Source organism: Drosophila biarmipes, chromosome 3R, assembly GCF_025231255.1.
Source record: "Drosophila biarmipes strain raj3 chromosome 3R, RU_DBia_V1.1, whole genome shotgun sequence".
Classification (NCBI taxonomy): Eukaryota; Metazoa; Arthropoda; class Insecta; order Diptera; family Drosophilidae; genus Drosophila; species Drosophila biarmipes.
The window spans coordinates 4,326,908-4,345,698 of NC_066616.1; the positions used below are offsets into that span (position 1 = coordinate 4,326,908).

General features: G+C 42.8%; 7 protein-coding genes across 7 annotated transcripts; 2 read left to right on the forward strand and 5 right to left on the reverse strand.

The window, feature by feature from the left end:
- Positions 1-442: 442 nt before the first annotated feature.
- On the forward strand, positions 443-3,809 carry LOC108032935 (ubiquitin domain-containing protein 1). The gene is made up of 5 exons (XM_017107007.3): positions 443-611; positions 726-847; positions 915-1,164; positions 2,157-2,397; positions 2,606-3,809. Exons 2-5 carry the CDS (start codon positions 763-765, stop codon positions 2,777-2,779), a joined length of 750 nt encoding a protein of 249 aa, XP_016962496.2. The 5' UTR covers positions 443-611; positions 726-762; the 3' UTR covers positions 2,780-3,809.
- Positions 3,810-4,298: 489 nt separating this feature from the next.
- On the reverse strand, positions 4,299-5,934 carry LOC108032855 (odorant receptor 83a). Its single transcript, XM_050889284.1, has 4 exons — positions 5,374-5,934; positions 5,119-5,318; positions 4,442-4,988; positions 4,299-4,379 (listed from the first exon to the last, which is right to left on the reverse strand). The coding sequence occupies exons 1-4, from the start codon at positions 5,932-5,934 to the stop codon at positions 4,320-4,322; spliced, it is 1,368 nt and encodes a 455-aa protein (XP_050745241.1). The 3' UTR covers positions 4,299-4,319.
- Positions 5,935-7,603: 1,669 nt separating this feature from the next.
- On the reverse strand, positions 7,604-8,211 carry LOC127011632 (uncharacterized). Its single transcript, XM_050889558.1, has one exon. It carries the CDS (start codon positions 8,209-8,211, stop codon positions 7,822-7,824), a length of 390 nt encoding a protein of 129 aa, XP_050745515.1. The 3' UTR covers positions 7,604-7,821.
- Positions 8,181-9,694, forward strand: LOC127011596 (ubiquitin domain-containing protein 1-like). Its single transcript, XM_050889285.1, has 2 exons — positions 8,181-8,282; positions 8,491-9,694. Exons 1-2 carry the CDS (start codon positions 8,217-8,219, stop codon positions 8,662-8,664), a joined length of 240 nt encoding a protein of 79 aa, XP_050745242.1. The 5' UTR covers positions 8,181-8,216; the 3' UTR covers positions 8,665-9,694.
- A 510-nt stretch (positions 9,695-10,204) lies between these two features.
- On the reverse strand, positions 10,205-11,164 carry LOC127011633 (odorant receptor 83a-like). Its single transcript, XM_050889559.1, has 3 exons — positions 11,004-11,164; positions 10,327-10,873; positions 10,205-10,264 (listed from the first exon to the last, which is right to left on the reverse strand). Exons 1-3 carry the CDS (start codon positions 11,162-11,164, stop codon positions 10,205-10,207), a joined length of 768 nt encoding a protein of 255 aa, XP_050745516.1.
- On the reverse strand, positions 11,133-11,819 carry LOC127011634 (odorant receptor 83a-like). The gene has a single exon (XM_050889563.1). The coding sequence runs from the start codon at positions 11,817-11,819 to the stop codon at positions 11,250-11,252; it is 570 nt and encodes a 189-aa protein (XP_050745520.1). The 3' UTR covers positions 11,133-11,249.
- A 1,673-nt stretch (positions 11,820-13,492) lies between these two features.
- LOC108023804 (alpha-tocopherol transfer protein-like) lies at positions 13,493-17,248 on the reverse strand. Its single transcript, XM_017093445.3, has 3 exons — positions 17,132-17,248; positions 14,669-14,973; positions 13,493-14,328 (listed from the first exon to the last, which is right to left on the reverse strand). Exons 2-3 carry the CDS (start codon positions 14,971-14,973, stop codon positions 13,707-13,709), a joined length of 927 nt encoding a protein of 308 aa, XP_016948934.1. The 5' UTR covers positions 17,132-17,248; the 3' UTR covers positions 13,493-13,706.
- Between the last annotated feature and the right edge of the window lie 1,543 nt (positions 17,249-18,791).

The following is an 18,791-nucleotide window of genomic DNA, read 5'->3' on the forward strand; positions in this document are numbered from 1 at the left end:
CTTGGTATTTTGTTGGTCCCTGGAAGTTAAGTTATAAATAGTGGAGAATGTAAAATGTAGCCTTCCACAACTTTAAATTTCAAAAAAACAGCACTACCTTACTTTAAGAGCGCCATAATCGGAAATAATACTAAAGAACTAGTTTAAAAGTGGATAGTTCATTACACTTGCAAAAATTAATTAGATCCAAAATTTTTACAATTAGTCCTAGATATCTAAATGCATATTGGGAAATTCAATCGGAATTTTAGAGAGCCAGAATACAACCACAAAAAAATGGTGACCAATAATTTAGGGTATCATTAAACATTTTCTAGTTTTCCGGGTAATATAAAAGACCCACCGTCTCATACATACGATATACCGTTTTTGGTATATTTCAAAAGACTCTCGGAGTTTTTTAGTGACATTCGGCCGGCTGTGCGTCGTTTTTTGGCGCTACCGCTGCGGTCACACTGGTCGTGTCGCACAAATAAAATAATAAATGAAAAGGCAGAAGACAGCACAAGCAACAATAATAAAAATAAGCAGCCGAGCCGATAACTGAGCACAAAAATAAGGCGCACGTAATAAAGGCGAGCAGGCAAACAAGGCGGCTGTGCGCGGCGGAGGTGAGTATTCGATATTCCCAGATTCCGAGATTTCCACTTTCCGGAACTGGTGTGCGTACATACGTGACCTACGGATGAGTGTACGCATATATACGTATATAATTCGCCCGATAGATCCTTCTTACCGAGCGGAGTGGAGCTGAGTGTGACGATGGGCGCCTGTGTGTGTCGCATGAACCCCGACAACGAGACGATGAGCGTCTCCTCGGCGAGCATCTCGCGTCCGGCCAGCGCAGGTGAGTGGCCTTCGCCATGCCTCCTATACATCCATCTATATCGCCCGTGTACCTATACCTACTCTAGGCATTGCCATGGGCGCTGCGCGCAAGAACCGACCGCTCTGCCACGAGACCATCCGGTGGCGATCGGACGTCCCACTCACCGAGGGTCAGCTGAGATCCAAGCGAGACGAGTTCTGGGACACGGCGCCCGCCTTCGATGGCCGCAAGGAGATCTGGGATGCGCTGCGGGCGGCAACCAACGCGGCCGAGGGCCTTGACTTTCAGATGGCCCAGGCCATCCTGGACGGGGCCAACGTCTCAGTTCCGAATGGGTGAGTTGGTCCTTACAAAGTAGACCTGGACTACGAGACCAACGTACTCGAGTCAAAGGATTCGATTCTTAGGTTTTCGAAACTTTTCACAGTTAATGAATAATTCAAATGATTTTAAATACCGAAATGCAATGGAACGTAAATAGTGTACCATGTCGTATTAAGACACACGTGTATCCAAAGATCTAAAACTTTTCATCTAAATGCCATTTATTTTGGCTTACTATTTTGAAATAATATAGCTTACCATTCGAATAATTTACACTAATTTGTATTACAAATCCGAAGTCCCTAATGACACGCCATGCTAATTGCCATCGTCGAGAAAATCAATAATGTATATAGTGGTTTCACATGGCCATAACTCCATTAATGCATGACAGCGATTTGCTGGTGTCCTTTGGTGGAAACCTCGTGGGTATCATAAATTTGTGATGAGCCCCCGCCAGGAGAGTTAAAAACGGGCTAGAAATAGCGAGGTTCTAGTTATGTCAAAGCAGCATGCCCTATTTCTGAATGTTAAATATAGAAGACATTAAAATACATTATTTATTATTAAAGAATAAATTTTTAGAAGAAATATTTCTTTAAATTACATTTAAAGCTGTTAGTTGAGTAAAGTTCATAACTCATATTTAGAGTATTTGCGCGGCGACCATATGTGTGTGAATTCTCGCGGTAACGCTTTTATTAGACATCGATTTTTGACTGACACTCTGGCACTTCCTCGCCCCGGACTGTAGACCATATTTGTTTAAGTGCAGCGCTGACCTTTCCACCACTTTCGGCGTTGCATGCACCAATGTCCTTGATAAGGGATCACTACGTAATTGCGCTGATATCTCTTGCCTTATCAGACTTGGCCCACTTGGCATTGAATCATTAGCATTAGGCTCAATAGAGTGACAAACTTTTTGGGCTGGCTGGGGATTTTCGATAAGATAGTAATAGCGGATGGCCCACCTGGTTACTAACGATTCTACTTTCCGCAGCTACCTCACAGAATGTTACGATGAACTGGGTACCCAGTACAAGGTGCCGATTTACTGTCTGTCATATCCCATAAATATCGTGAAGGAGGAGAACGGACGCGACTCGCCTGCCGAATACTCTGAACCAGTCGACGGCGGTACCGAGATCTTTCTAAAGCTGCGCATATCATCGACCATGACTGATGTTAAACTACCGGTGTACTTCAAGGACACCGTGGGCCAGTGCAAGAAGAAACTTCAGGTGAGTCCGGCAGTACAACCACTTATCGATTATTATTTTCATGTGCCCAATGTCTAATAACTACATGAGTTAGTTTAGTTTTGCTTCGGTTTAAGGAGAATTTCTGTAGTTCTAAAAGTAAACAATGTGTTATAAAAAAGTTGAATTATCTTTACTTATACAATATTTCGGAGTTACTATTTTAAATTTTAATTTTTCGTTCTCACAGGCCGCCGAGGCTGTGGACGCCTGTTGCCAGCGATGGTTTTATAGTGGCAAGCTGCTGGGCGACAAGGTGCCCATAGATGAGTGCAGCATACACCAAGGCTACGTGGTGCAGGTGATTGTAAACTCCGAGCACTACAACCATGACAACAGCACGAGTACGGCGCACGCCAGCTAGCGGCGCACTCGACTCCCACTAGTCAACAGCAATAGCACCAGCAAGGAGGCGCGACAGCAGCCGCAGGAGCAGCAGCAACAGCAACAACTTTTGGCCAAAGCGGGCAACAGCATTCGAAGGAGGAGGAATGCCATATACTCAGATCACAGCACAAGGAACCTTAAGGGGAATGTACAGCAAAAATCGGAGCAGCGGGTACAAAAGCAACAGCATACTCATTGCATTTATCAAAATAAGCAACAATTGCAAATTGTTGCACTGCCTGCCTTGTTGCTGTTGTTGTTGTTGTGGCTCGCCTTGTTATGCTTTGTTTAATATATCTATATATGAAATGTGAAACAAAAGATCGAAATCGTGTTGCTGAGGAAGGAAAATAGGAATGGGAAAAGATTATAAGATACATAAATTATAAACATACATATATTTTTTTGATAATAATTACTTGATAATAATACAACTGATCTAAGCGGTCTACAAAGCATGTACTGTCAACTGTATATGGAATCTGCTATATTAACCGAGATTGTAACCGAGATTTTCTCGGACACTCGTCTACAGAAAAACTGAAGAATGTGTAAATTTTTATATAAACCAAAATGAAGGGCCTCTATTAACTAATTGTAAGCAAGTGTTAGATCATTTGCCTAGTGTACATGTAATGTAAAATAAACAAAAACTGTAGTATTTGGCCGCAATAGAAAGCATGCAACAAACAATTTTTGATACTGTACAAAATGCCAATCACATTATTATGAAAATGAACATAATTGTGACCAAACCCAGAGAAAAAACAAATTGTTAAGCATATTTCTTGCTCAATGTAGTTAACAAGAATAAGGGGAACACATCGCGAGAAGAGAGATGGAGCGAATGCGAGGTAGGGAGTTGAAGAGTTAACCCAAGTACCTTATAAATGTATATGATTTAATTTGCTTTTAGAGTCGATAATTATCTCTCAAGCACACAAATTTCTAAAATAATTTCTTTAATAAATTCGTTACGGTCAAATGACCGTTTTAAGTGCGCTGAACTGCAATGAGGCATTTATTACGGGGGTATGAATTATCTAACTTAATTTTATTGACTACTGTAAAATTAGGAATTAGGTCAATACAACCACTAATAAGGATGAAAGCAGCAACTTATTTTAACAACTAAAACAGATGATAAATTCAAAACCCTTTGATTTCGGAATCTATTTGAATCTATTCTAAATTTTTTAGCCTTCAAATAAAACTAGTGAAAAACATTAAAACATAAATACAAATTTGATATGTGATGCCATCGAACAAAAATGTTTTCAATATAAGTTGCTTACATGTTTTACAGACCTCGTTGTTTTAACATGTTTTCTATTGTAGTTTGAAAATGTAGGTGCAGAAGAGATCCAAAATATCAAGTATTTCTGTAACGCACTGCGCGAGCGTGTTATTGCCAAAGCCAAAGCGATTATTGATAAAAGCCAATAAAGAACTATTGAACGTCTAGGTGTTCAAATGCGCCACGTGATTGAACGATTTAAAACAAATCTAAGTTATTTCTATCCTCGTGCGTCCATCTTTTGAAGCAAGGTGAGGAACGAAAAGGCAGTAGTAATGGTCTAGAAAATAGGTTGACTAATGAGGAAAACAAACAGTTTTGTTGAAATGCTACTGAACTCACCCCTCTGAATCGTTCCACGTTTAGGTTGGTTATTTTTCCGGCAGTTAGTTGGAACTGCCGACGCGAGTTCAGAATGAAGAAAAGGTAATTACTACGAATCTCCTTTAAATGTCGTTGCCAAGGACTCCGCCACAGGGCCTCACCACATCGTTGACTGTTCTGGAATACGACGTCTGCAAAATAGCAGATAATAAAGAGCTCATACAGCACCAGGAGCAAGTACTGCCCCAGGGAAACCATCCGCATGAAGGAGTTGGCCGTAGTGCTCTTCGTGGAGACGAATGCCACCAGACACATGAGGAAAGTGACTTCGCCTATTTTCACAAACCATATAGGACTGTAGAAACGCTCCATTTTCTTTAAAGCCGCCACTATATAGCGGTGGTGCTGAATGCATTGTACGAAAGACTGTCGGAATGCTGTGCCAAAGTCTCGTGAGGATTCTCTAGTTGGTTGCAAAAGTTCTTGAAGAGGAGTCTGCTTCTCTATAGAATATGCGTACTGACTGGGCTCAGCGTCAGACACAGATTGCTCGGCTTGCAATTGCCTGTGAATAGATAACTTAATTTTTGATCAGGACATTCTTAAAGCCTTGTTGTAAATAATTATTTTTCTTCTGCAAGGGCTGAATGCTTTCTTTTAAGGTTCTCCGCTAGAAAAATTATTTTTGAAAATACCTCAGCTCTGCCATGTTGGCTCCCATTAGCACATAGCTGGTGGCCAGTACATTCTTAAGACTGCAAAAGAGCACATCATACTGTCCTGATATAAGGACACAAAGCACCATATGCAGACCGCTGGAGGAGGCAAAGGAAGCCGCCACTTGAATCTGTCCCATCGCCTGAAGAAAGAACACCACCTCGTAGACAATTGGTTGCTAGAGATGGCACAATTACATTTATTGATATTAGCAATTTAAATAATCAGCTTGCCGTGTAATCGAAGGGATACCAACAGGCTAGAGGCAGACTCTTGTCCCTGTAAGCTATGGGAAGGGCCAGCCAGAAAATGGTGCCAATATAACAGCAGTAGACGTAGGTTTTAATCCACAGCCTGGACATCCGATAAGACCCCGCCATTGTGACATAGCTGAATCCTACGGCAGAACGCGGCTCATACTCGTCGTTGATGTTGGACAAGATGGCATTCAGCAATCCTGGCCTGAACCGACGAAAGTAGAGTTTCATCGCAATGGTCCACAAATAAATGATAGTTTGAATCAAGCAGTTCACAAAGAAGTCCAAGTCTCCTTGGCCGTAATTTAGGTATATGGTACAGATGAACAGACCAGCGATGTGCACGGATACAAAGTAGTTGAAGAGCTCGTAGAGCAAGTCGCAGACTCTGACCAGATGGGCCAGGCATCCAGATCCCTTGACGTAATATCCAAAGGGAAACATGGCCGCTATGCACATGGTTTGTCTTACAAATACGAAAAGATCACGACGCTTGGAGTCGTCTTTAATCTTATCTTCCTTGGCCTTGCTTTCCATTGCGATCAGAAGTTTTTAAGAATCAAGCCCTTTGAGCTTGGGTTTTATAGGCAAATCGTCCCTTGCCTCAATTTCTGAAAAGTATTTAAGTATATGGGCCAAAGTTAAGTAAACTTTAAATTACACGTTGCAAGGCGAGCCGCCAACACCTAAATCTGTTTTTCGATTATCATAAAATAAATAAATAATGTACAGAATAACTTAATATGTAAAAGTGTTCGCCTCAGAAACTTTTAATTTTTCGTTTTTCTTAAATCACTATATTTATTAATAAAAGGCTTATTTTCAGCACAAGAAAGCTACACAAATACTTGCACACTTCGAACCAGTAAATTATCATTTTAATAAATAAACGGTGTATATTTTGGAAACTACTCAGTTGTACTGGGGAAAGCCGACAGAAAAATGGGGACTATTTGTATAGCTAGTTATTAAATATTAATGTGAAGATACATTTACGTGGGAGTTAGCCAACGGAAATGTGCAGTCCGTTTTCAGAAGTGTGGCAACTGGGCTTGGCAAATCATAACGCCACTTGGTCACCCAGCCATTCAGACGAGTTCTTTACAATTCCCCGGCTGGCGGGCCATCAATTCCAAATAAACCCTGGCTTCGAGAGGGAAAAGCGCTTTACATTGAAACCCAGTTGACCATGTCCGAGGAGTCGTGACTGCGATATGTTGGCAGCACTTGATTTCGTACGCCGAAATGCGCACACAACAATGGACGGAACCAATATGTCGAAGGAATAAGTCAGCCGGGAGGAACCCGTCCTGGCTTCTCCATCCGCCCAGGAAATGCGACAAGCTTCCCTTTCCGTTGATCACTGTGCATGTTGCTCACAAAGTGGCGACATGCGACGGGTGAAATATGTGGCTGCCTGTGTGCGTTGGGTGCATTGTGGCAGATGCAATCAAGCATCGGGCACTCACTGCTCCACGCCCTCATCCCCCGGCCGGGTCATTATTTTAATGGGGCGTTCGTGGAGAAACTTCCTCCTTTGGCATCCATTCTTCACCTACTTCATTGCATGTTGAGCAGAGCGAGCGACATTTCCCCTGATTAATTTATTCCTTAATTTGATGCGTTCTCGTTTCGAATAAAGAACCACACATCCATCTTAAGCTCTTACTTAAACAGGGTAAACAGGGTATATTAGGGTAAGGATCTTTATTATTTTTCTTTTGATCTGCTTGGCGAAAATTTAAATGTGTCGCACGAGAAAACAAAAAAATCGTTTACCTGACTTCGTAATACTTGTTCGTCACTAAAACTTATAAAAAAATCTACAGCATGTTAAAGCGTCGATGGTGAGTCGACGAAGCATTATAAATATCAATCAATTTTGTAAACCTGTAACTATCTGATAGGATATATTTCTCAACAGTAAAAGTGTATAATAGATTCCATAGAAAGTATGAAACAGGGCGCGTTTCCTCCCCTAAAAAGTCGATCTTGCCATGTCCGTCTGTACGTATGAACGTTGAGATCTCGGAAACCATAAACTACCATGTATGCAAATTCTACATATTCCTATCTCCCTTGCGCTCCTGTTAGCTAAGTAAAGGGTATTACACAGTCGACGCTTTCAAAAATGGCGCCCATGTTTTAACTGTAGAGTTAGTTTCCTTAATGCTAACTAACAGTAAAACCACTTCGTATATTTATTTTTTATTCATTCCTTAATATGCTGCTGTTCTTTATTATTGTAATTACTGCAATGTACTGGTGATATGAAGATAGACTAACAATGGGTTCTGGCGAAAGAATGAAGCAATTAAGCAAGAGTCATGCACACGAGCTTGGACTAATCAAATGAGCGGCTAATAAAAAGGGTTAGACAAGCTGGATGAGGTCGCCGGAGGTGGATGCTGGATCCCCTCGGCCCTAGTCGATGTTCAGCTGTCGGAAGGTGCCTTCCATGCCGAACAGATCGTCGCTGGTCTTGGGGGCACCCGGACGCAGGGACTCGTTGGCCTTCTTGTCTTCCTGGTCCTTGAACCACTGGGTGTTGTCGACCAGCTTCTGCTTCCACCACTGGTTCAGCTCCACGACGTTCCCGGCCTTGCCGCCGTACTCGTTGGGCAGTAGGTCGCGGGGCACCACCTTGTAGAGGCTCTCCACGTCGTTGTGGAAAGTGATGCGGCTGCGGATCTTCTCCTTCACGAAGGGCTTCACGAAATTGAAGATGGTGTCGACCAGCGGCGAGATGTTGATCACGTGCACCTCCTTCACCTTCACCGGACACCGAGATCTTTCTAAAGCTGCGCATATCATCGACCATGACTGATGTTAAACTACCGGTGTACTCCAAGGACACCGTGGGCCAGTGCAAGAAGAAACTTCAGGTGAGTCCGGCAGTACAACCACTTATCGATTATTATTTTCATGTGCCCAATGTCTAATAACTACATGAGTTAGTTTAGTTTTGCTTCGGTTTAAGGAGAATTTCTGTAGTTCTAAAAGTAAACAATGTGTTATAAAAAAGTTGAATTATCTTTACTTATACAATATTTCGGAGTTACTATTTTAAATTTTAATTTTTCGTTCTCACAGGCCGCCGAGGCTGTGGACGCCTGTTGCCAGCGATGGTTTTATAGTGGCAAGCTGCTGGGCGACAAGGTGCCCATAGATGAGTGCAGCATACACCAAGGCTACGTGGTGCAGGTGATTGTAAACTCCGAGCACTACAACCATGACAACAGCACGAGTACGGCGCACGCCAGCTAGCGGCGCACTCGACTCCCACTAGTCAACAGCAATAGCACCAGCAAGGAGGCGCGACAGCAGCCGCAGGAGCAGCAGCAACAGCAACAACTTTTGGCCAAAGCGGGCAACAGCATTCGAAGGAGGAGGAATGCCATATACTCAGATCACAGCACAAGGAACCTTAAGGGGAATGTACAGCAAAAATCGGAGCAGCGGGTACAAAAGCAACAGCATACTCATTGCATTTATCAAAATAAGCAACAATTGCAAATTGTTGCACTGCCTGCCTTGTTGCTGTTGTTGTTGTTGTGGCTCGCCTTGTTATGCTTTGTTTAATATATCTATATATGAAATGTGAAACAAAAGATCGAAATCGTGTTGCTGAGGAAGGAAAATAGGAATGGGAAAAGATTATAAGATACATAAATTATAAACATACATATATTTTTTTGATAATAATTACTTGATAATAATACAACTGATCTAAGCGGTCTACAAAGCATGTACTGTCAACTGTATATGGAATCTGCTATATTAACCGAGATTGTAACCGAGATTTTCTCGGACACTCGTCTACAGAAAAACTGAAGAATGTGTAAATTTTTATATAAACCAAAATGAAGGGCCTCTATTAACTAATTGTAAGCAAGTGTTAGATCATTTGCCTAGTGTACATGTAATGTAAAATAAACAAAAACTGTAGTATTTGGCCGCAATAGAAAGCATGCAACAAACAATTTTTGATACTGTACAAAATGCCAATCACATTATTATGAAAATGAACATAATTGTGACCAAACCCAGAGAAAAAACAAATTGTTAAGCATATTTCTTGCTCAATGTAGTTAACAAGAATAAGGGGAACACATCGCGAGAAGAGAGATGGAGCGAATGCGAGGTAGGGAGTTGAAGAGTTAACCCAAGTACCTTATAAATGTATATGATTTAATTTGCTTTTAGAGTCGATAATTATCTCTCAAGCACACAAATTTCTAAAATAATTTCTTTAATAAATTCGTTACGGTCAAATGACCGTTTTAAGTGCGCTGAACTGCAATGAGGCATTTATTACGGGGGTATGAATTATCTAACTTAATTTTATTGACTACTGTAAAATTAGGAATTAGGTCAATACAACCACTAATAAGGATGAAAGCAGCAACTTATTTTAACAACTAAAACAGATGATAAATTCAAAACCCTTTGATTTCGGAATCTATTTGAATCTATTCTAAATTTTTTAGCCTTCAAATAAAACTAGTGAAAAACATTAAAACATAAATACAAATTTGATATGTGATGCCATCGAACAAAAATGTTTTCAATATAAGTTGCTTACATGTTTTACAGACCTCGTTGTTTTAACATGTTTTCTATTGTAGTTTGAAAATGTAGGTGCAGAAGAGATCCAAAATATCAAGTATTTCTGTAACGCACTGCGCGAGCGTGTTATTGCCAAAGCCAAAGCGATTATTGATAAAAGCCAATAAAGAACTATTGAACGTCTAGGTGTTCAAATGCGCCACGTGATTGAACGATTTAAAACAAATCTAAGTTATTTCTATCCTCGTGCGTCCATCTTTTGAAGCAAGGTGAGGAACGAAAAGGCAGTAGTAATGGTCTAGAAAATAGGTTGACTAATGAGGAAAACAAACAGTTTTGTTGAAATGCTACTGAACTCACCCCTCTGAATCGTTCCACGTTTAGGTTGGTTATTTTTCCGGCAGTTAGTTGGAACTGCCGACGCGAGTTCAGAATGAAGAAAAGGTAATTACTACGAATCTCCTTTAAATGTCGTTGCCAAGGACTCCGCCACAGGGCCTCACCACATCGTTGACTGTTCTGGAATACGACGTCTGCAAAATAGCAGATAATAAAGAGCTCATACAGCACCAGGAGCAAGTACTGCCCCAGGGAAACCATCCGCATGAAGGAGTTGGCCGTAGTGCTCTTCGTGGAGACGAATGCCACCAGACACATGAGGAAAGTGACTTCGCCTATTTTCACAAACCATATAGGACTGTAGAAACGCTCCATTTTCTTTAAAGCCGCCACTATATAGCGGTGGTGCTGAATGCATTGTACGAAAGACTGTCGGAATGCTGTGCCAAAGTCTCGTGAGGATTCTCTAGTTGGTTGCAAAAGTTCTTGAAGAGGAGTCTGCTTCTCTATAGAATATGCGTACTGACTGGGCTCAGCGTCAGACACAGATTGCTCGGCTTGCAATTGCCTGTGAATAGATAACTTAATTTTTGATCAGGACATTCTTAAAGCCTTGTTGTAAATAATTATTTTTCTTCTGCAAGGGCTGAATGCTTTCTTTTAAGGTTCTCCGCTAGAAAAATTATTTTTGAAAATACCTCAGCTCTGCCATGTTGGCTCCCATTAGCACATAGCTGGTGGCCAGTACATTCTTAAGACTGCAAAAGAGCACATCATACTGTCCTGATATAAGGACACAAAGCACCATATGCAGACCGCTGGAGGAGGCAAAGGAAGCCGCCACTTGAATCTGTCCCATCGCCTGAAGAAAGAACACCACCTCGTAGACAATTGGTTGCTAGAGATGGCACAATTACATTTATTGATATTAGCAATTTAAATAATCAGCTTGCCGTGTAATCGAAGGGATACCAACAGGCTAGAGGCAGACTCTTGTCCCTGTAAGCTATGGGAAGGGCCAGCCAGAAAATGGTGCCAATATAACAGCAGTAGACGTAGGTTTTAATCCACAGCCTGGACATCCGATAAGACCCCGCCATTGTGACATAGCTGAATCCTACGGCAGAACGCGGCTCATACTCGTCGTTGATGTTGGACAAGATGGCATTCAGCAATCCTGGCCTGAACCGACGAAAGTAGAGTTTCATCGCAATGGTCCACAAATAAATGATAGTTTGAATCAAGCAGTTCACAAAGAAGTCCAAGTCTCCTTGGCCGTAATTTAGGTATATGGTACAGATGAACAGACCAGCGATGTGCACGGATACAAAGTAGTTGAAGAGCTCGTAGAGCAAGTCGCAGACTCTGACCAGATGGGCCAGGCATCCAGATCCCTTGACGTAATATCCAAAGGGAAACATGGCCGCTATGCACATGGTTTGTCTTACAAATACGAAAAGATCACGACGCTTGGAGTCGTCTTTAATCTTATCTTCCTTGGCCTTGCTTTCCATTGCGATCAGAAGTTTTTAAGAATCAAGCCCTTTGAGCTTGGGTTTTATAGGCAAATCGTCCCTTGCCTCAATTTCTGAAAAGTATTTAAGTATATGGGCCAAAGTTAAGTAAACTTTAAATTACACGTTGCAAGGCGAGCCGCCAACACCTAAATCTGTTTTTCGATTATCATAAAATAAATAAATAATGTACAGAATAACTTAATATGTAAAAGTGTTCGCCTCAGAAACTTTTAATTTTTCGTTTTTCTTAAATCACTATATTTATTAATAAAAGGCTTATTTTCAGCACAAGAAAGCTACACAAATACTTGCACACTTCGAACCAGTAAATTATCATTTTAATAAATAAACGGTGTATATTTTGGAAACTACTCAGTTGTACTGGGGAAAGCCGACAGAAAAATGGGGACTATTTGTATAGCTAGTTATTAAATATTAATGTGAAGATACATTTACGTGGGAGTTAGCCAACGGAAATGTGCAGTCCGTTTTCAGAAGTGTGGCAACTGGGCTTGGCAAATCATAACGCCACTTGGTCACCCAGCCATTCAGACGAGTTCTTTACAATTCCCCGGCTGGCGGGCCATCAATTCCAAATAAACCCTGGCTTCGAGAGGGAAAAGCGCTTTACATTGAAACCCAGTTGACCATGTCCGAGGAGTCGTGACTGCGATATGTTGGCAGCACTTGATTTCGTACGCCGAAATGCGCACACAACAATGGACGGAACCAATATGTCGAAGGAATAAGTCAGCCGGGAGGAACCCGTCCTGGCTTCTCCATCCGCCCAGGAAATGCGACAAGCTTCCCTTTCCGTTGATCACTGTGCATGTTGCTCACAAAGTGGCGACATGCGACGGGTGAAATATGTGGCTGCCTGTGTGCGTTGGGTGCATTGTGGCAGATGCAATCAAGCATCGGGCACTCACTGCTCCACGCCCTCATCCCCCGGCCGGGTCATTATTTTAATGGGGCGTTCGTGGAGAAACTTCCTCCTTTGGCATCCATTCTTCACCTACTTCATTGCATGTTGAGCAGAGCGAGCGACATTTCCCCTGATTAATTTATTCCTTAATTTGATGCGTTCTCGTTTCGAATAAAGAACCACACATCCATCTTAAGCTCTTACTTAAACAGGGTAAACAGGGTATATTAGGGTAAGGATCTTTATTATTTTTCTTTTGATCTGCTTGGCGAAAATTTAAATGTGTCGCACGAGAAAACAAAAAAATCGTTTACCTGACTTCGTAATACTTGTTCGTCACTAAAACTTATAAAAAAATCTACAGCATGTTAAAGCGTCGATGGTGAGTCGACGAAGCATTATAAATATCAATCAATTTTGTAAACCTGTAACTATCTGATAGGATATATTTCTCAACAGTAAAAGTGTATAATAGATTCCATAGAAAGTATGAAACAGGGCGCGTTTCCTCCCCTAAAAAGTCGATCTTGCCATGTCCGTCTGTACGTATGAACGTTGAGATCTCGGAAACCATAAACTACCATGTATGCAAATTCTACATATTCCTATCTCCCTTGCGCTCCTGTTAGCTAAGTAAAGGGTATTACACAGTCGACGCTTTCAAAAATGGCGCCCATGTTTTAACTGTAGAGTTAGTTTCCTTAATGCTAACTAACAGTAAAACCACTTCGTATATTTATTTTTTATTCATTCCTTAATATGCTGCTGTTCTTTATTATTGTAATTACTGCAATGTACTGGTGATATGAAGATAGACTAACAATGGGTTCTGGCGAAAGAATGAAGCAATTAAGCAAGAGTCATGCACACGAGCTTGGACTAATCAAATGAGCGGCTAATAAAAAGGGTTAGACAAGCTGGATGAGGTCGCCGGAGGTGGATGCTGGATCCCCTCGGCCCTAGTCGATGTTCAGCTGTCGGAAGGTGCCTTCCATGCCGAACAGATCGTCGCTGGTCTTGGGGGCACCCGGACGCAGGGACTCGTTGGCCTTCTTGTCTTCCTGGTCCTTGAACCACTGGGTGTTGTCGACCAGCTTCTGCTTCCACCACTGGTTCAGCTCCACGACGTTCCCGGCCTTGCCGCCGTACTCGTTGGGCAGTAGGTCGCGGGGCACCACCTTGTAGAGGCTCTCCACGTCGTTGTGGAAAGTGATGCGGCTGCGGATCTTCTCCTTCACGAAGGGCTTCACGAAATTGAAGATGGTGTCGACCAGCGGCGAGATGTTGATCACGTGCACCTCCTTCACCTTCACCGGATACGCCTCCTGCACGGCGATCAGGAACTTCTTCACCACGGTGGGCGAGAATTTGGCAAAGTGGGCGGCGCTGGCCACCGACGCGTCCAGGATAAAGATGTCGCCGGCGATGCCGACGCTCTCCTCTGCCAGGCGGACGTCCCCGATCATCAGGGCCACCTTCATGGCATCCAGGATGTGGTGCGGTTGGAAGTCGCAATCGATGCCCCGAATGAACGTAATGCGGCGTCCGTTGGGTGTGATTCCGGGCAGAGTGGGGCAGTGTCTGTAAAAAGAATGGTATTTACGATTTATGAGACAACTAAAGAATTTGCGAATGTAAAGACCCCGAATTCTTCAGGAAAGGGTGGCTAGGACCTTAGAGGATTTTAATTGGACTTCTATCAGGTGTTGCGTTGTTATATGTACTATTAATAATTTCATATTTCCAATCCATTTGGATTGCATTTAAAAGTCACTTTTGAACCATTTAAAAATATACAGTCTAAATGTTTTAAAGCAAAATAAACCTCGAACACATTTGACTCATTCATCTCCATATTACTTTAAAGCAAGTTGAAGATTAGAAGAAATGTTTATATCACGGTTTCGACTTAGATACTCACACATAGTCCAGCACGATGTTCAGCTCCTCACGATTAATGTCCCGGTTCGAGAAGAACTCGGGCACCGCGTTGCGCATGGTGTAGTACATGTCCAGCTTCTTCTTCACCTTCTCCAGGCTGAACTTGCAGCCGCGCAGGAAGGTCGTGAGGCGCATGTCGTCCATGTCCTTGGGCAGGTGGGGCTGCGTCTCCAGCCACTCGCGGATGAGCTTGATGTCGCGCTCAATGTCTGCGGGATCCTCTGGCTCGCGGAGCTCCTCGCGGATGCTCACGCGCTGGTCGGGTGTGGGGTGTAGCATCATCATCTGGAGGAGAGATTATGTGACCTTAGTTATATCTATCTAGTTGTCTGGGTTACAGAGAAGATTATAAAAACACCTGGCCTTTCATGACATTATGTCACGCTCAATGCCTTGGAGTGAATATAAGAAACCCGAGATCCGCGAGTAAAACAATATAATTGCAACCCTCTATTCTTCGCTGGCTATTTCGCCGCACTTTTTAAAAAGCAATACGAAATAATCAGATACTTTTGACATTTTAATTGCGCGCTTTCAAAACGCTGGTCGTTGGTAGGTCTTGCGGTCACACGTCACTGCCTGGACTCATTAGCATGGGCTGTGGCCAAATATGCATTACTCGGCCCGCCCCTCATCGGCCATATAAATACAGCGTCGAGAGCAGGGGCTTGGGGTTGCGCAAGGGCCAAATCACAGTCAGCTGACATCGACCTCAAAAATCGTTCGCGGCCCTTCTGTTTTCAGTTCCAAGCGATCAGCCTTATAAGGGGCCTATATATTTGCAAATACCGCACGGGACTAAATAACGATTATAAGAGCTATGCAAATAAAGAAAGGTGACTTGTGGATAGTCATGCCCGGCAGTTAGTACAATAAATGGTTGTATACAGTATATTTTGGGCTAAACGCTCGCTGCTTTGTTTGCGCTCATTGGGGCGTGCTTTTGGCTCAGCCTTTGAAGCTCTTGTTTGTTTACTTTTGTTTTTAAGTCTTACTTAGTGATGCGCAAATTGTCTTCCATTTTGTCTTGGGGTAATTGACATTTAAAGAGGGGATGATTGATTGTGTCTGCAGGTACAGAGCTCGATTAGGCAACTTCACGAGTGGCACAGATCGAGTGCAACAAATGGGATACCCGAGTTTGCAACACCGAGCTCATTGGGGTCAAGCAGAGTTGGTTGAGGAAAAGCTCTCGAGTTGCGCGAAGTCTGATTGGGGGACTGGATATGCAGTATGTGTGCTGTGTGCCACAGCCAGCTGCCCAAGCAACCGCAGTTGATGCGGCAGTTGCAACTTGCAACCTGTTAGAATTGCAATTACCGCCGGTGGACTGGAGGAGGCTCGGCCACACTCAAATTGCTGTGTGTGCACACTCCCATGGTTTTTCCTATTTTTGTTGCGCTGATGGCCGCTGCGGCTGTTGCAAATTTTTCTTCTTGCCTGCAACTCTACTGTACATATTGCGAAAATCTTCAGCAAAACAAAACAGCACGAAACACAGCGACTCGAAAATCAAGCAGCCAAGACTCGAGAAAAATGGGCAGAAAACGGGTTTTATTAACTTATTTTTCTGTTTTTTGGTCGTTTGGCTCCAGTTAAAGTGCTTTCGGTTTCTGTCTCTCTCGGCTTTGTCATCTGCTCTTTCATCCAGTAGCCCCGTCTCGCTCCAGACCATTTGCCGTCATTACAATAATTCTGTTTGCCCATTGTTGTGTAATGATGTTTTTGAAGAATTTCGGCAACGATCGCGGGCAGCATTTAAGTTGTTTGAAAATGGTTTGTAAACAAGAGGCTTACAAGAAGAGGGGAAGAGCTTAATGTCTTCAAAGTACACAGTATTTAGTTCTTCAGAGTGCTTAATATGCGTTGATATACTAAGAGCTATTATGTCATCTTGTGGGTAAGTCAAAGAATTATATTCGGACTTTATGAGGAAGAATTTATTCGTTAAAAATAAGAAGCCATTTCAATGCTAAGCATTCTTAATATTTGAATACTAATTGAGCAGACTGAGACTTTAATTTTTGATTGATTTTCCTTTTTACTTTTCCTGGCTTCGATCAATGAACTCTCTTCCCTGACGAATCTTCCCCAAATATACCAAAAATATTTTCCGCTTACAATGCATTTTTTCGCATTATTTAATGACTCCAACGCCCATTGTTGGACCATCTTCATTGTTGCCTGCCATTCTAATTGAGTTATTCGCACAATTTCAAGCCAAGTTATTGTCCCCTTGTCAAATTTATTACTTTTCGTTGGATGGATTACAAAAATCCTCGATTTCTTTGTACTTCTGGAATGCAGCACATGATTTGCACACTTTATCGCGAGTATTTCGGAGCACTAATTTAAATTCCGGCAGTGCCCTATGTGTCAACAGCACGAAGAATTGTGCACGCATCGCTTGGGCGGCAGTGCGTATGGAAAGGGGATGGCTCACCTTGGTTACAATGAGATGGTTAGTTGGTCAGAGGTAATCCTTTAGGTAGTATATCCAACGGACAACGCGGCGTATGATGAATAGCACACAACCGAAGCGCTCAGGACGGTAACAGAAACTGAATGTCTGCAAACACGTTTCGAAGCACTTAAATACTCGCCGACTCCGAAAACGAAAAGATCCGAAGACCGACGAGTGCTTTTCGGGCGCCGACGAAAGAAAACTGAAAGCCGTAAAACAGATCATGCCATGAAAATCGGTCAAAGAGAAAAATGCACGCGCCGGCTCCTCAGCAGGGGCGGAGCGGAAAGGAAGTCGGCGGCTGGCCATTTGCGCAAGGTAGGTTCAATGAGCGGCGCGAAGTGTCCACGCTCCACTGCCGATCGTCCAGATACAGATACAACCTGCCCGCCGGGCATTGCCAGACACCAGTCCCGAAAATAGCTCCAACACCTGCGTCTCTGTGAAGTGACAGGCACAAGTTCGTGTCCTAAGTCTTTTGTTCTGCCCCATTTCAGCACGTCCCAGACCCCCGAGACAATACCGAGGTTTCCCCCCCCCCCCCCCCCCCCCCCCTCCTTTGTCCGTCCCTCCCAAAATCATCCTCACCTTGCGTCTTAAGTCTTTTGTTCTGCTGCAGCCGGGGGAAAAGCTGATTGCTCCACGCCCCCCGAAAAATCAGCCGCCCCGCAGCGCAGTGCGTGCCAAAAGTTAGTCATCAACTTTCGAACGCGCGTGTGTGTGGGCCAATCTATCGGGCCGGGATTGCATTAGTCGCTGCTTTGCTGAAATGATTTCTGTCATAATTGTTTCTTTATACTTTTCGACATTTCACAATTAAGCAATTTAGTGCACATGGAATTGGCGCTGGATCCGCCGTCGTGCCTCTTACTAGGCAGCTGCGAGTCGTTGAACTTGTCGGCCGTTTCCTCATTTTCATTTAAATGAAAATGAACATTTTCCATAACTTTGACTTGGTCTGCGTTGCGTTTTGCTCGCGTTGCTTTTATTTTCCTATTGCCTTTTTGTTGGTTTTTATTGTTCCAGCTAGCTGATTGCTGGCAATTATAGTCGCCCGATGCGCGGAGGGGGCTGCCGGAGGGCCAGGGGAACCGACTTTGACTTTGCATGCATTGAACTTGGCTTGCCCTTTTCCAAAGCAAACAATGCGAGACGCGGCCAATGTGGCAATAAACATCGAACTGAGTGCAAAAAATATTAGTCGCCGAAGTACTCGACGTCCATAAACACAAAAGTAAGCATCAATATCTTCAAGTTCTTGCCATTCCCATGGGAGCTAGACTGTAACTATATGAGTTTGATAAATCGATCCCCGTATTGGTCAGTGATTCTTTTTAAAGGAATAATTATTATAAAATAACATTATAAATTAATGACATGGTACAGTCCTAAAGTGTTACAAATAGATTAAGCTTACATATTCAACACTTTATTAATGAACTGCATTTATAAAAAAAGAGGATCTAATGTTAAGACCATTAGAAACTTTCATGTTCCCCTAATAATTTAAATGGTCGTCAAGTCTGACGGCGTTAGTGAAATTTGAAAGGGTAAACTTAAATTTTCAAAATGCCTGGTAATTTATTCTATGTATTGTGCTTAAAAACGTGTTAGCCACTAAAAGTAAAGATCAAATCGA

What these genes read in the sequence shown, in the direction of transcription:
- LOC108032935 (XM_017107007.3), top strand. Translation starts at nt 763, where the DNA reads ATGGGCGCCTGTGTGTGTCGCATGAACCCCGACAACGAGACGATGAGC. An exon ending in AACGTCTCAGTTCCGAATGG is followed by an intron (nt 1,165 to 2,156) that starts GTGAGTTGGTCC and finishes TACTTTCCGCAG; the next exon opens with CTACCTCACAGAATGTTACG. An exon ending in AGTGCAAGAAGAAACTTCAG is followed by an intron (nt 2,398 to 2,605) that starts GTGAGTCCGGCA and finishes TCGTTCTCACAG; the next exon opens with GCCGCCGAGGCTGTGGACGC.
- LOC108032855 (XM_050889284.1), bottom strand. Translation starts at nt 5,934, where the DNA reads ATGGAAAGCAAGGCCAAGGAAGATAAGATTAAAGACGACTCCAAGCGT. An exon ending in GGTATCCCTTCGATTACACG is followed by an intron (nt 5,319 to 5,373) that starts GCAAGCTGATTA and finishes TGCCATCTCTAG; the next exon opens with CAACCAATTGTCTACGAGGT. An exon ending in ACGTGGAACGATTCAGAGGG is followed by an intron (nt 4,380 to 4,441) that starts GTGAGTTCAGTA and finishes CCTATTTTCTAG; the next exon opens with ACCATTACTACTGCCTTTTC.
- LOC127011632 (XM_050889558.1), bottom strand. Translation starts at nt 8,211, where the DNA reads ATGATATGCGCAGCTTTAGAAAGATCTCGGTGTCCGGTGAAGGTGAAG.
- LOC127011596 (XM_050889285.1), top strand. Translation starts at nt 8,217, where the DNA reads ATGACTGATGTTAAACTACCGGTGTACTCCAAGGACACCGTGGGCCAG. An exon ending in AGTGCAAGAAGAAACTTCAG is followed by an intron (nt 8,283 to 8,490) that starts GTGAGTCCGGCA and finishes TCGTTCTCACAG; the next exon opens with GCCGCCGAGGCTGTGGACGC.
- LOC127011633 (XM_050889559.1), bottom strand. Translation starts at nt 11,164, where the DNA reads ATGGGACAGATTCAAGTGGCGGCTTCCTTTGCCTCCTCCAGCGGTCTG. An exon ending in GCCAACATGGCAGAGCTGAG is followed by an intron (nt 10,874 to 11,003) that starts GTATTTTCAAAA and finishes ATCTATTCACAG; the next exon opens with GCAATTGCAAGCCGAGCAAT. An exon ending in ACGTGGAACGATTCAGAGGG is followed by an intron (nt 10,265 to 10,326) that starts GTGAGTTCAGTA and finishes CCTATTTTCTAG; the next exon opens with ACCATTACTACTGCCTTTTC.
- LOC127011634 (XM_050889563.1), bottom strand. Translation starts at nt 11,819, where the DNA reads ATGGAAAGCAAGGCCAAGGAAGATAAGATTAAAGACGACTCCAAGCGT.
- LOC108023804 (XM_017093445.3), bottom strand. Translation starts at nt 14,973, where the DNA reads ATGATGATGCTACACCCCACACCCGACCAGCGCGTGAGCATCCGCGAG. An exon ending in AACATCGTGCTGGACTATGT is followed by an intron (nt 14,329 to 14,668) that starts GTGAGTATCTAA and finishes TTCTTTTTACAG; the next exon opens with ACACTGCCCCACTCTGCCCG.